The following is a 16,262-nucleotide window of genomic DNA, read 5'->3' as shown; positions in this document are numbered from 1 at the left end:
AGCAGTACCCCCCCCACACACAGAGCAGTACCCCCCCACACACACAGAGCAGTACCCCCCACACACAGAGCAGTACCCCCCCACACACACACACAGAGCAGTACCCCCCCCACACACACACAGAGCAGAACCCCCACACACACACACACAGAGCAGTACCCCCCCCACCCCCCCCCACACACACACACAGAGCAGTACCCCCCCACCCCCCCCCCCACACACACACAGAGCAGTACCCCCCCCCACACACACACACAGAGCAGTACCCCCCCACCCACACACACAGAGCAGTACCCCCCCACCCACACACAGAGCAGTACCCCCCACCCCCACACAGAGCAGTACACCCCCCCCACACACACACACACACAGAGCAGTACCCCCCCCCCACACACAGAGCAGTACCCCCCCCCCACACACACACACACAGCAGTGCTCTCCCACACACTGTGGTGGATTGAGTGACCGAAGTCTCGGTGCTGCAGTTGCGCTGCCTGTGCGCAGGGGGCGCTGTGGGGGGAGCGGGCCGGGCCCGGGGCCGGGGCCGGGCGGTGTGGGGCCGGGCCGCTGATTTCCGGGGTTGCCTGCGGTGCGGGTGCGGGTTGCGGTGCGGGTGGATTGGGCGGCGCTGTTCCTCCCAACGGCTGGACATGGCCCCGGGAGCGGATGGCGGCTGAGAGATGCGGATTTGCTGCGAGGTACCGTCCCCCTGACTCTGCCCCTGTCTCTGTGTGAGGGTCTGTGTGTGTGAGGGTCTGTGTGTGTGAGGGTCTGTGTGAGGGTCTCTGCCCCTGTCCCGGGGTCTGTGTGTGTGAGGGTCTGTGGTGTGTGTGTATGAGGGTCTGTGTGTGTGAGGGTCTGTGTGTGTGAGAGTGTGTGTGAGTGAGGGTCTGTGTGTCTGTGTGTGAGGGTCTGTGTGTGTGAGGGTCTGTGTGTCTGTGTGTGAGGGTCTGTGTGTGTGAGGGTCTGTGTGTGTGAGGGTCTGTGTGTGTGAGGGTCTGTGTGTGTGAGGGTCTGTGTGTGAGGGTCCTGTGTGTGTGAGGGTCTGTGTGTGTGAGGGTCTGTGTGTGTGAGGGTCTGTGTGTGTGTGTGTGTGAGAGAGAGTGTGTGTGAGGGTCTGTGTGTGTGAGGGTCTGTGTGTGTGAGGGTCTGTGTGTGTGAGGGTCTGTGTGTGTGAGGGTCTGTGTGTGTGAGGGTCTGTGTGTGTGAGGGTCTGTGTGTGTGAGGGTGTGTGTGAGGGTGTGAGTGTGTGTGTGAGGGTGTGTGTGAGGGTCTGTGTGTGTGAGGGTCTGTGTGTGTGAGGGTCTGTGTGTGAGGGTCTGTGTGAGTGAGTGTAGTGTGTGTGAGGGTCTGTGTGTGTGAGGGTCTGTGTGTGAGTGTAGTGTGTGTGTGAGAGAGAGTGTGTGTGAGGGTCTGTGTGTGAGGGTCTGTGTGTGAGTGTAGTGTGTGTGTATGTGTTCCAGGGGCTCCCAGGCTCTACACACACTCTCTCACTCACACACACACCCATTAGCTGCAGAGTGTCCCAGTAAAATATGCTTTCAAACCTCTGTCATCACACACTCTCTCTTTCTCTGATTGACCAATATATCTAACCCCCTCCCTATACATGTCGGGTAACTATGGTTAAATATCATACCTGGTTAAATAATAATGATGTGTATGTATATATATGTGTGTGTAGTTACTTTATGGATAATAATAATAATAATCCTTGCAATCCTCGCATTTGATACAGCACCTTATTATGTCGTTGAGATGTCTGAAGCTCTTCACAGAATATATTGTAAAGAGGATTGACTTTTTGGCTGAATTGTCCAGATATAATGTAGTATATCTGTAATACATAAGATGATTATATCATATACAACATTATGTTATGATTATAATATATAATACTTTACAACATAGGCTGCAAAGGACTTTGAGACGTCTCAAGAAAGTGATAAGGCACAACATCAAGTGCAACAATGATTTATTTTATCTGATTAAATTATTCTAATATGGTTATTGTAATATGGCTAATTAACGGTTAAATATTAAACACCTGATTAAGTACAACATCTGACTTACATGTTATGATCACATGCTTTTGATATGTAATGTGATTAAATATTATTATGTTTTAATAATCTGATGGGACTGGAAATACTAGCCAGAACTTGACTGAGCTACTTACCTCTACTGCCATGTTATGTTTCTGTATGTGCTATTGAAACATTTTTTTTACGAAGATAAAGAGTTTGTTTTCTCCCCATGCCTCTGAGCAGTCTATATCTGTTACTTTATATTGACACCTTCAAACTGGATGAGACTTGACATCCAAGAGCTTTGTAACTTCAGAGATGTGTATGATTACTGATGAGTTCTTAGAAGTCCACAACCATCTCGCAAGGGAAAGGATGGTCCATCCTTCACACACGCCCATGTTGCTGCGTGGAGGAGGAATGGTGAATTTAGATATTAGCAAAAACACGTTTGAAATAATGCAATGGGTAGATTGGATTTTAAACTGAGATTGGAATTTAAGTGTCCCGAGTGAAGAACGAGAAATGAGCATTTTAGTTTAATGTCGCCCTCTGAAGGATGGCAACTTGAAAATTGAGCATTCCCACATTGTTGAATGGACGTGTAAGCCCAGATTATGTTCGGATTCAGTCAAAGGTGCTCCCGGGACGTTTGGGCCTGTGCCTCTCCGTCTTATGCTGAGGATGACATTTCCAAATCAACAGAGCAGATTTTGGGGGAGTCGGTGCCACTGAGAGCAGAAGGAAGACTGACTTCCACTGGCTGCAGCAGTGTTAGGTGCTGTTATTTTCTGGTTGTGGGTAGCCCGCACTCTGCTCCACTGAATATAGTCCCAGTTTGTGACTGGGAACAACTGTGTGGGCTCGAGTTCATATAAATACTGGTATTTCTGGTTTGATGCAAATATGACTTTTACCCTGAAGCTTAAGTGGGACAACTCCAGAGCACTAACAACCTCGGAGTACTACAGATTTGCTTTTATTTGATAAATGTGCCAAAAGAAACATTATTAAAAACAACATGGAACTTAGAATGAGTAGATTTCCCTTTTTTTCAGATTGAAGTGTCTTATCAGCTATTGTTTAATATACTGTTGCTAGTTTTTTTGCTTCTTCAGCTCTATTATTATTTTGAAATAAACGTAAAGCTGAAATGGGAGTTGTTTTCCAAACAATTAACCACACTTTTTTTTAAAACAAACTGTTGCTTTGAAAATATGCGTGCTTTCGTTTATTACACGTTGCTTGTTTATTTCAAGCTTTTTCTTTAAGACTAATTTACCTGGAGTAAATCAGGGAAGCAATATGTATTAGACTATAGAATTTCAGTTTCAAATACTGTATTTACCTGTTACTACAGTGAAACTTGAATGAAACATGACAAGGCTCAGAAAATGCGTAGCAGCTTAGTTAGCGCCTGAACGGGAAAGACTAAATCCTGCTGAAAATTTTTTATCAGAAACCTGAACCTGCCTTTCAATTTGGATACAGTTGACGTTCTGTGCATTCACAGCATTTTCTCTTCAGATTTCCTGATTTTCAGCATTTGCAGTTTGTTTTACCTCGTCACGTATACACGTGTTACTAAAGTTCAAAGGCCGTACATTTTTTTTACAATGGATTATAAATTTGAGTGTGTGGTAGGGCATTTTAAGTCCCATTTCACGATTCCTCGTGGCAAATCCTAGGAAGAGGATTATTTTTATTTCTTAAGAGGCCATAGGTTTGAACCCAATGTCCCCTTGAGTCCCTGAAACTGGCTGGAACATTGGGTGGAGGCAGCGATGACAGACAGACTCAGGTGTGACTCAATCTAGGTTACTCTCGCAGCTTTCTCAGCAGTCGAGTAGGAGCACGCTTGTTGGTTTCCACATTCTGCCTGGTGTGGGAGAACTTGAGAGGAATGAGAGAAACTCATGTAATTAACGGGTGGGGAGGAACAATACAAAACTGGTTTTGTTCCAGAGTTTTTGCGAGGAGTCCAGGAAATGGTATTGATCGCCTTTGGCTGCGGATGAATGGTCGGATGTTTCCAGAAGCGACAATCCAAAATCAAATACTTTCGGTGGATACGTTTCAATGTTCAATATTGCAAAGGGTTAATGGTGTAGGTTGGGAGGACTTTGCTATCAAGCCGCGCAGGGATTCTCTTGCCTCTATCCTGTGGCCTACCCGCTGCTCTGTGTTTGAGCCTCCGCTTATGGAATGTAATCAATAACAACAAAATTAATCAAGGGGTAGCGCCATGGCTGTGTTTCTGCACACGACCTTCTCTTCGTTGTCCAGTGAGAGAAAGCAAAAAGCCGGTTTGCCCCCAGCAGCCACAGAGAAAATATGAAAGTTGTGTATTAAACCCATAGAACCCTCAGCTTCGATGGATATCAGTACTGCAATTCTTCCCCTTTCCTGTGCCAGAACTCGACTTGGCAAACACTCCCAATAGAATGATTCAACTCAGAAGCTTGCCACATGTGGAATCGTGGGTGCAGACTTCCTCCGTCTCTCTGTTGTGCAAGGGGTTTGCGCGTACCTGAGAGCAACCTTCAAGACTGACAGTGCTTGGATGTCGCTAGGATAAAAAGTTTGTGAGTGGCACTGACTGATGAATTCTGGAAAAGCGGCCATGCCTCCTCCAGGTTGAATACCTCTTCGACCTCAGCAAAGTAAAAAGTCTAATAGCTTTCTGTGTTGTGCCTACCGTTAGTGCTTTTCATACTCTATCTCCGATTCTCTCCTGTTTCTTCCTTTTCCCACAGCATCTGACCTTTTGCAGCTCTTCTCTCCCCTTTTCCTAACACCTGGTTGATAGAAAAGGTGTAATTTGTTTATAGGATTCAATTCCTCCGGTTGTCATTTGGGGTAAGTGAAAAGCATTGCAACAGAAAAAAGCCCTAGTCGTTTCATTGGTTGCCTGTATTTTAAGAAAAGAATGAAAAATAACTACAGCACTGACTGATGTAGAGCGAGAGAGAAACTCTGCCTTTTGTTTGTGTACAAAGCTGAGGGAAGTCTGGATTGTGAAATCAGTTAATAAAATATGGTTTGAGATCCCCGCTATAATGAAATGACTTCCTCCATCTTCTGCTGTATGGAGCCTTGTCGTCCCACTTCTACTGTTTACTTGGTTAGTTCTATGAGCGGTGCTTATGTGCAACATTGAACGAAATGATCTGTAATGTTCCTGTGTGGTGCATGCTATTTCACAATAAGTGGTTCTGAAGTTGAAAAAGAATGATATTACAAAGGATTTCAGGAGGGTTCCTTTTGGGCAGAGCTAAGCAAGATTATTTTTTGAGCAAAGAAATTAGGTTGATTGTATTTGTTTATCATTTTTTGTTGGTGATGGTTGTTTTGGGAGGAAGGTGGGAATTGCAATATGACGTTTGAAGGGAGGTCACTGTTTCTCTCTGAATGTTTTTAGTATTGTATAGGAAAATCAATAATATTTGAGTAAGTGCACTTCATGGTTCAAAACTTCAAATGCATGCAGGCTTGTTTGGCAATGTAGTCTGGTCATTAGGAGTAGTATAGATTATTCAAAGCACATGTGGTGGTTAAATTCTCTCCAACCCTTCCCCAGGGTAGGACCAAAGTTCAGCATTTACTATAAAGGAGAACCTCGCCGTGACTTTTTCCCAAAGTGGTTACCGACTCGCTGTGCACCACTGTTATGCATTTTATACGTGTAATGTTTTGCATGAAAGCACACTTAAATTCCAGGAAAACTGGGGAGATGACGAACAATTCAGTTGAATTGTATACAGCTGTGTTAATTTGAATAGTGAGTGTTTGAGGTGTGGTACACAGCTACAGGCTTGAGCAGGTTTCAGTCCCAGCGTGGTGCAAACATGCATATAAGTCTTCATATTATAAATGTCCGTCCTGGTACACTTCAATAAAGACAGGGAGTAGACTGGCGTGTCTAGTTTTATATTACAGTTGAAAATGCAGACTGCTGGCAGCAATATTCACAACGTAAATGCTCAGCAGTTTTTAGCATTTTCATATTTGCCAGTGGCTGCTTTTATGCTCCAAAAGAAAAAAGACGGAGGATATTTAACACTTACAAACAAGCAATTGTACCCAACTACAGATCTTCCTTGATTTCTATTTGGGCACAGATTTCATCCTTGTCACCGAAACACCCAGTAATGCAACAGCTTTCTCTTGCACAATGTTCTTGTTCTTTTATATCCCGGTGCGCTTCAGGGTCCTTGCAGATTTATGAAGTGCTGTAGAAACCCTTTCCAACCTAAAATGTGAAATGCAATTGATGTTTTTCAAATTGGATGCAGATGGTACTTGAATAGACTGTACTTAATGTCCAAAATCGAATTGCTCCAAATTAATACAAGCTTGAAATGTCAACCCTGTATTGCAGTGCAGATTATGAGCATTATTTTGACAACAATTTGAATCATTCTTGCCTTTTGGGTTTTTAACATGTTCTACCTTTTTTAAAAAAAAGATTATGATGGTGATTGATCAAAATGCATGGTTGAACGTTTAAAGGATCCTAATTTTACTGCACAGCAGAATTAATCTCTCTAATTGAAAGTTACTCGATGCTGAGCAGTAGGTGGTAAAAGATAACTATTTGTTCATTAGTTTTAATATCTAAATCTTTATGACTCTGTTTCCCCTTTGTATTTTTTTAAAAAAAGGGAAATCACTGCAACATTAAAACAGATGTTTAACTAAAGCTGTTCTTAAAATATTGTGCTTTGAACTAAATTCAGCAACAGAACTCTGCTTTAATATCTTGGTGGGTTTCAAATACCAATTTTGTTTTTGCAGCTAACGAACCTGGCTGAGTAGTTTGATTTAGCAGCAGAGAGAATAGTTGCAGTTTTAAGGCTAACTGCTATAATTATTATTATTTATTAACGATTTGTATTTTTCTAATTCTCACAATCCATAGGAAGGGGAATTGCATTATGTATGCATCAAACAAGTACAGCAGCCGGGGCCCTACCCTTATTCCCAGGATGAAAACTAAACACCGAATTTATTACATAGCGCTGTTTTCAATTGTACTGCTTGGACTTGTGGCCACAGGAATGTTCCAGTTCTGGCCACATACGATAGAAGCTACTACTGAATGGACAGTAGAAAAACGCAGCATTCATGATGTTCCTGAAGTCAAACTTGCAGAAGACAGCCCTATTCCTGAACGAGGAGATCTGAGCTGCAGAATGCACACTTGCTTTGATGTATACCGATGTGGGTATAACCCAAAGAACAGGATAAAGGTGTACATCTATCCACTGAAGAAATATGTTGATGAGTTTGGAGCTGTGGTCAGCAATACTATATCTAAAGAATACAATGAATTGTTGACTGCTATTTCAGAAAGTGACTTTTATACAGATGACATGAATAGAGCTTGCTTGTTTATTCCATCACTCGATGTGCTAAATCAGAATAACCTCAGGATAAAGGAAACTGCACAAGCACTCGCCCAGTTATCCAGGTAAGTTGCAAGCAGCCGTTTTTGTTCACATATTCAGTTTTTGCAGCTTATTCAGATAGTTATTCAATCTTTTCTTGTTAACGTAAGCAAAAAAATTGAGATCTGACTTTTTAAATGCTCTTTTTTAAAATTTTTGTGTATTCCATTCAACACTTGTGAATTTTCTGGTCCTATTTCACATTTTGACAATTTAGTGTGTCAGTCAAAGTCACAGCCATTAAAGACACTGAATAATTCAATTGATTTTGTAACGTCCATTTTTATATTTAAAACAAACTCAATAGGTTTCAATCAAGTTTGCAAGGAATTACTGCTCATCCGATATTGTATTTGTTTCATACAAAAATGACAAGATTACAAAGAATGTACAGCTTGGAAACAGGCCATTTGGCATAACCAGTCCATGCTGGTGTTTATACTCCATTCTTTACTCCCTCCCATACCCTTCTGTCCCCCTTTCCCTCATGTGAAGGAAGATTGAGTAAAGGGCAGCTTTGTTTACAGTAATATCTCAGAAATAGTGCACACAGATTTTCCAGCAGAGGTCACTGGATAGCTGTCAGCAGAGGAATGCTGGCTCTTTATATTTGTGTTCCTCTCCTCGCTGGCCTGTGGATCGGAGGTCAATAGTAGCGCTCTCACTCCTGACTTAACTGAGATCAACAAATTCAGCACAGCCAGAACAGAGATTAAGCTTAAGAACCTTTGTGTCCCACAGGGCTCAGTGCCATCCCACATGCCAGTTACTCCCTGAGCCAACCCCCCCACCAATGGACATGTCCCTTTTGCAGTGTTTGCGTTTATTCTGAAAAATCCTGTGATGTAAATCGACGCATGATTTTGTGTACTTGTCTCTTGTTAATACTCAGCATGGAAACTTCTTAAATTGTTTCCAGAGCTGTTTAGCCTCTACGAGATGCATCCAATTATTGTCAATTTGTGGTGGTGTCCCCACCCATTCTCGCTAGGAAATGGGTTGAGACTCCCCCACCCCAACCCATTTTCACACTGGTCCTTGCAATCAGCTGAGACTTTCATTCTTTCAATGCCTTGATTCCTTTCAAGGTGTGATCACGACCAGTGCACCAACCAGTCAATTATGAAGGCATCTTTGTAAACTTGCATTGTATTCCCATCGTGTCGCTGTACAGATTATAGTAACTTTTCAGTCATTTTGTTTTTCTCCAAATTTGCGAGTGCAACCCATGGAGGAACTGTATCATGTCATTTTCTTCCGGATAGAATCCTGTTGTATTGCAGAGAAACTGCATGTTAATGACATTAGGATGAAGGTAGAGAATTGTACTGTTGCTGTTTCTAGCTCCTTATGTCGTGCTGAAGATAGACTTGTGTAACTTTTGAACATTCCTTCCTTTGCTCCGTTATCTTGCTGTCATTGCCAAGTTGCCACTTTCTCAGTTCAGAATTTAAAACTGAGTTTAAATGGAAGTTTCGGTCTCCTCATACTGGTTACCATCTCGACAGGAAGGTGGTGGGCCACACTGTTGCTGGACCCTATATTTCTGCACTTGGCCTAGTTGCTTCAAGTTAATTTGGAGTAGGCTAGGTTAATTCTCTCTTTGTCCTATTGTTAAAATGCCAGCTCTCCATTAAGCATTTCCCCTGATTAACATTATATTAAGTTGTATGTATGTAAGCCCCATGTTGCTCGTTTCAGCTCCCCGACCTGTAACTGTCTCGCTACCTTTTCCCAAAGCTGATTTGTACAACTGCAATGTACAACTGCTTTGTGTTGTTCTCTGTGCACTTCAGTTTACTTTGTTTTAAAATAAATTGTATTCTAAAATGTGTACTTTTTTTAAAAAAAATCTGTTTTTAGGTGGAATCGAGGGATCAACCATTTACTGTTTAACATGCTGCCAGGTGGCCCTCCCGATTATAACACTGCTCTGGATGTGCCACGAGACAAGTAAGTTTCAATCAAGCGCTATGTCTAGTTTTTAAAAAAAAAGTCTTTATTTTTTTTAAAAACGGGAATGCAGAATCACTTCTTCTGGGGGAAAAATATAAAGAAGACAAGAATTATAATGGCTTCCCTGCTTGATAGAGATGGTAACATTTTTAAAAGGAGTTTTTAATTTGCGAGAATTTGTACTAGAATTGTATTTCAAAGGTCGCTCTTTCCACCAGTGTGGTGTACGCTGATCTTGTAGCTCAAAATCAAATAATTGACTTTGCTGCAGAATAATGTAATTTGCTGTCTGACTAAACACAGCCATTCGGCAGCAACAATAATCTTTTGTGCTCTAGGATTTTAAGATTTGAAACGGGTAACAATGGTGTAAAAGTATCATCGTCTTAAACACTAAGTTAGATGTTTTTATGTTTGGGGAATTTTTTTTATTGTAGACCACAAGAGGGCAGCAAGTTCCAGTTAATGTATTTGTAGAGAATACCACAGTCCTGTACGTAGACACCATAGTGGCTGGAGCAAGTTAGCTGTAAGGATAACGTAAAGAACATTTCACCCATGATATTGGGCAGTATTATAAGTTGCATTTTAAGGACTGTAGAAAAAACATAGGAATGCATGACATGTATGCTTGGGTACAAACCTCTTGACTGTCCAGGGCCTTGAGGCGTTCTTCTGACATGAAAGGCGCTACACAAATGTAATCGTTTTTGTTGTTATCATTGCGTACTCTGACAACCCTTTGAGAGAAGAAGTTCTTCTACACCTCTCTTTTTACTTCTCGTCATTATCTTGAATTCATGCTTTCTTTCCTCGAATTCCCCACCAGCAGAAAGAATTTGACAGGTTGGATTATTTGAAACGTCTTCATAACTTAAACATCTCAATCACATCACCCTCAATTCCCTCTCAGCTCTACATTATAGTTCTATTTTTTTAAATTTCTGGTATCTCCTTAAACCTATGCTGCACTCTCTCCAAGGTAGAAATATGCTTTCTGCTATTTATTGACCAAAATTTCCAGCTCTAACCCAACCAACGACTAGTACAGATTTCTTATTACCGGTTTAGTTTTGTATTCATTGGCTCAGTATGTAAACCCTTTGAATAATTATGATTTGGTTTTTCGCTCTTAAAACTACATTTTTAAGGTGCAGAAAATATTTTGTGCCAACAATTCTGGAGATTTCTACGCTGTGAAATTCCATTTGATGAACATAAAGTTTATAGAGCCGTATACAAATGATACAAATGGTCACTTGAATCTATCTGCAATGGATAGGCATTTCTAAAAAAGGACATTGTCTATTTTCTTGGCAGTAAGCATACGAGTGTGATAACCTCCTGAATCATTTGCAGGTTATGCATTTTTAGCTCTTACATGGTGAAAATGTGCATGGTAGAAATTGCCTTATCTATTTCAAGCATTGAATTACATGCACAGAATGACTGATGGGATACCACCTTAAAGCAATTTTGATATAGAATTTTTTACATTTGAATAAGGTCTTATCCCAGCTGCAATACAGTATCTGGATTACATTTTATAACTGTAAAACAAACTCCATGGTATTACCTTATAATGTTTTCCAGTCATTAAACTGTTCCATGTGGTTTCTTTCGAAATTCAGTTTAAATGTTACACATAATTTTTACAGGGCCATAAAAAATAATGGTACACTCGTTTTTGGAACATTGCCACTTGTTAAATCCAGAGTATATCAAATACCTTTTTATTTTTCCAGCATATTGGTATATATATATTGGGAGACTATTGGGTAGGTTTAATTTTTTAAATGTAGTCTTTGGTATAAAGGCCATTGTGAAGGTGTTGCCAGGGAGCAAAGCCAATTGATGATCACTGCCACTCTAACCTTTCTACCTCTCTGGTAGAAAGTTTTGCTACTTTTGCTTTACTTTATAATCCCCACATCCTTTGCCGCTTACTTTACATTAACTACAAAGTGCTTGTAATTCTACCGTTGGTCACAAAATACTATTTTTTTCAGTTTTAATATTTTTTTTGGCCTGTGACTGTTATGTCCACTGGATTAAGGTTGAGGAAACTAGTGAAAGCTACAGTGCTGATCCAAAACCGTGAGGTTAGATTTATGAGGACTGAATTTTGGATAGTTTTTTTCTCGAATTACTCAATGAGCAACAGAGAATCCCTTTGGACCGCCCAAGAACTTTCAAAGGAACATTTCAACTGGCTTTTTAATAACAGCTGGTCAGACAGATACGTGTGGAAAAGAGGCAAGGAAGTTGGATATAAAAATGGAGGGAACTGGCTCAACAGGCTGAATGGTCCAATTCCAATGTTCATAAAGTATTTAAAAAAAGATATCCCCTGATATTGGAATTCTGCTCATGTCCTTGGTTGCTTAGAACTCTCAAACCAGGTATAAATCAGTCGGATTGAATCACCCATTCCAGCCATTGAGCCTGTTGGTTACTTGCTACATCAAACGCAAGGAGTATTATTATTATTATTGACCTTTAGTCTCATTGCGGGCAGAATCTCAACTCCAAACTCTTGAGAACCAAATTTTTTGGGGGGAAATATGTGAATATTAAATTTCTGCCTTCTACATCAATACTGCAGATATGAAACCTACTCTGATGGGAATACTGTTAACTTTGTTTTAGCATTTGGCATGGAGACTTTACTGTAAGGAAGAATTGATATCCTTTCAGAGAGGGAAAACAAACTTTGGCAAAATTACAGAGAAATATGTTCTTGAAAGGTACTTTGCTTTGTTTGACCAGAATGATGTGGTCATTTCTTATTTTGCTTCCTCTGATTCTGATTGAAGTTGTGTATTCAAATCCTATTCTATCTGTACTCGGGACATTTCCCTTTCTTTCCTTTACTACTTCATTGGGGTAGTGTCAGGGTAGTGGAAATCTGGAACTCTCTTCCCATCAAAAGGATGTGGATGCTGGATCCATTCAAATTTTCAAGACTGGGATGGATAGATATTTGTTAGGTAAGGGTATCAAGGATATGGTGCACAGGCAGGTAATTGGAATTGAGATATAGATCAGCCATAATCTAATAGAATGGCGGAAGAGGCTTGAGGGGCTGAATGGACTCCTCCTGTTCCCAAGTTCCTATCACTACGTCAGATCAATGTGCTGGCTGATAAATGTTGAGGTCTGGTAATCCACAGCTACTAACAAACTTTATAGCCTGACCCTTTTCTATAATGTATTTGCTCATTTTGAAGCAATTGTAGGGTGACACATATAAGAGAGTTTTTAGCTCTGACATTTAGATTATAATCAACCTGAAGCTGCATTGAGATGTACTCCTACATTTGCTAAATGTGACTTTTCTATTCTCCAAGAAAACAGTTTCTTTGCAAATCCAATGATGTTCTGCAAGTGTAATCTTGTCAGGTTTTACTGTCAGATTTAGTCTTGACTGTTTCCAGATACAATTTTCAGTGTCAATGTGACCTGTTTCAGGAGTCAGGTTTATTTTATGATCAGTGCCTTCATCACAGTCAAAAAATCAATACTTTAATGATAATGTTATAACAATTGCTGTGTGGTATGCACACAGATTTTCATTCTAAGCAAAAGTTGGAGACATTTTTCAGTATATGCTGGTATAGTACTTAACATGTTTGTTCTGCAGTAGATTAATGGTCTACAGAATGTTTCTATGCTATTGCATCTGTTAGTAATTTTCTATTATTATGGTTGCATCTTCAGAGTGTGCCACAGTTTAAGATAAAAGGAACATCTTCAGTGGGTAACAACCAAAATATCTATTAAATGGGCAAGAGGTCACTTGATGAAACTGAGCATTTCATTCCACTTCTTGTCCACTAAGTGACTGGTAGAAAGTGATGTTCTCACAAGGTACAGCTAGTGCTAGTACTAAAAGAAGTACTAAAAACACCCTCACGGACACAGTTACTACACTTAACCCTAATTACTGTGAAGGGCTTTGAGATCTTTCAACGTGATGATGTGCAAAATCAAATGTACAAAATGTATTTGTTAATCTCATTCCACTAAAATTAAGCATGAACTGGATACAGTACAGTATCAGACATTACAGTATTACTGGATGCATCAGACATTACAGTATTTTTATATAAATTCTGTGAACAATAGTGGGACAGATTCTATCTTTATTATGTGAATAGACACTTAAAACACTTCACAAGCTGAAAGAAAATTTTTGGGCGGATCACTTTGTGATCTACCTTTTCACAAATAAACATTTTATAGTTTAACAATGGTGGCTTCTTACACAAATGTCTTGAAAGATTGTTATAGCAAGGGGTTGTATTTGGAGTTCATAATGCGCATTCATGTTGCTAAGAAGGTTTAAAACTGAAAATGTGAGTAAAAGTGAATTCCTGGTTTTAGAGGTAGTGTTAAAAAAAATACTTCACTTGATGATGGCACAGCTTTATCTGTGTTCACATGGTCTGACTACTTTGCTGCTCAACTGTTTGAAGTTCTAACTTAGTGTTTTTATGATGAGAAGCTATAAGAACTCAGGAATGCGTAGGCTCTGTTTCTGACCTGTGCAATCATTCTATTGATTGTGCCTGTCCAAATGCTTTATGTCTATGATTAGCTATTCTATTTGCAGATCGAAACTGGCACCTCTTTCAAATCAGGTTGTAATAGCAGCAAGATTCTTCCCTCTGTCTCATCCTGTGTGCATTGTTATAAAGTGTTTGTATTTAGGGAGAGGAATATAAGTGGATGTGTTGTAATGTTTGAGGCGAGAGCCAAGGATAGTGATTCAGCACCATTTGTTCTGCTTAATGCAGCTGTCTTGAACAATTCTGTTCTTTTTTTAAAAAAATTCAAGTTCATCATTGTGCAATAAAATCATTTTCCCTCGCTCATCCTCCTCACCCCTCCCCACCCACCCCCAAACACTCTGATCCTTCCTCCTCACCCCTCTTGCACAAAATTCTCAACAACTTCTTTCTCTCGCCTCCCCCTCCAATGAGTTATATATGTTTTGTGGTGAACTGCTTGTGAATAAGTTTGCACAAAATGTACTGTAGTTAACGATCAGTAATTTAGCAACGAATCCAGATTGAAATGTTAGAAGGTTCCCTCTATTGTACCCTTTCCTAAGAATTTCCCAAAGACAAACATTGAAGCACCTTAACAAATGCCACTTTAATAAAAAAAAGCACTGGCCCAAGCAGCTATAAAGTGTTACAGAATATAAAATTAATAGGACTTCAGTTCATAAATATCCTTAATCAAAGAAGGCTAAACAAATCCTGTTCTTTCATTACTTACCAAATAAATATACAGTTCAAGGAGCTTGGACAGATTTCCTTTCCAGTATTAAGTCCGCACAATTTGTTTTGATAACCTTGTGTAACTAGTCCTTACTAAAATTACTTCACATCCTTGTGAGGGTCTGAGGAATGGATTCACATTTTCTTTAATTGCCAGTGTCGGGATTTGGTAGCTGGCTTGATCATTATGAAATTACTCTCACTCTAAACAACTAGTGCTTCTGAATGTTTCACATTAGTCCTAGTTAAGACTTGCGAAGAACAGGCTTCTGTGCTAGATGTTGATACAGGACAACCCCATGATAATGTGCCTTGCTATTATGTGGTTTCACTTATAAACATGATTGGACTGCGGACACTGACGTACTTGAAAATCGAAATCCCATGTCCCACAATTTCGGAAACTGCAGCCTACAGTGCTCAATTTACAGCACTGAATAGGAAAGAAGTCTAGACTTAGGGGTATAGTATTGATTGTAGCAAGGAACCAATCTGCCTCCCTAGAATGTGATGAGTTGTCTCTTGAAACTTTCTGAGCCTATACTGGCACAGTATTGGGAGCAGTCATTGAGTTCACTGTCTTCCGTCGAGGCTAGCTTGTTTTATCAGATCATTGAACTGTCTTCATGACTCATTCTTCAAACAAGAATACTGTTGGCGAACTTGGATTTGTCTTGAGGAAATGTTTCATTGCATGGTTTGAAACCGATCCCCGCTCGGATCTGGGGGAGGAAGAGGAAAAACCATGTAGCAGATGTTTGTGTGCAGTTGAAAGTAGAGCTGGGGAGATATTGCACAGCTGAGGAGAGGTTGACACTGAAGTGGGAAAGCCTTTTCAATGGGTGATCAAGTTTTAGACAAGAGTATCCTTGCCAAGGAGCTGATTATCAATCCCTTGAAAATTTTAATTGCAGACATTTGGATGTTTATGCTCATCCCTATTAATCATCTCTTGGTAACCAACTCACATGATAACAACAGTTTTCTTTGTGGTTTTGGTTGCTGTTCATTTAACCTCTCAACTCTGGCACAGAATTAATTTTTTTGAGTTAGCAAATTGATACGTGGAGGCATCTCATCTCAACTGTCGGAAACTGATAGCTCACTTACAGAAGAGTTGAGTTTCCATTGCTTCATTAATCTTTGCTTCAAACAGTGTACATAGCAGTTATCAGAACAATCTGCACAGACACAGATTCAATCTTCAATGGAAACCCATGATTCCTAGTTTTCTGACTGATGGATCAACATCCTACCAATCTAATCCATAGCTCTTGTACAGTATCGTAAACTGATTATATAAATTTGCACTCTTTTGTGCTGATGGACATAACTAGTAAAATAGCTTAGCTTGAGTGAGTGAGTTTCATGCATCAATCGCAGAGAACAGCCTGTGTGATTTGGAAACTTGTCATTGGCTACAATTACCCTGAAGGGAGATCTCTTCTGTTCCAAGTTTCTATTTACAATATATGCAATAAAGTACATTATCACCTTGGCACTCAGCATAGTTAAATTCCTTCAAACGTACTCGCGATAGC

At 40.3% G+C, this 16,262-nt stretch overlaps 1 protein-coding gene across 2 annotated transcripts in view; it reads left to right on the top strand.

The window, feature by feature from the left end:
* The first annotated feature begins 559 nt into the window (after window positions 1–559).
* Window positions 560–16,262, top strand: part of ext2 (exostosin glycosyltransferase 2) — a 54,736-nt gene continuing 39,033 nt past the window's right edge. The window contains exons 1-3 of one of the 2 annotated variants that reach the window (XM_042341372.1): window positions 560–698; window positions 6,949–7,500; window positions 9,341–9,430. In XM_042341372.1, coding sequence (XP_042197306.1) covers window positions 667–698; window positions 6,949–7,500; window positions 9,341–9,430 — 674 coding nt within the window. In that variant the 5' untranslated portion in view covers window positions 560–666. Of the gene's footprint in view, window positions 699–4,783; window positions 4,887–6,948; window positions 7,501–9,340; window positions 9,431–16,262 lie in introns of those variants that run through there. The other variant, XM_042341373.1, reaches the window with a different exon arrangement.

The sequence above is a fragment of the Callorhinchus milii genome, unplaced genomic scaffold (assembly GCF_018977255.1).
Source record: "Callorhinchus milii isolate IMCB2004 unplaced genomic scaffold, IMCB_Cmil_1.0 Scaffold17, whole genome shotgun sequence".
NCBI lineage: Eukaryota > Metazoa > Chordata > Chondrichthyes > Chimaeriformes > Callorhinchidae > Callorhinchus > Callorhinchus milii.
Note: the sequence above shows the minus strand (reverse complement) of the source record. Positions and strands in the feature narration are given on the sequence as shown.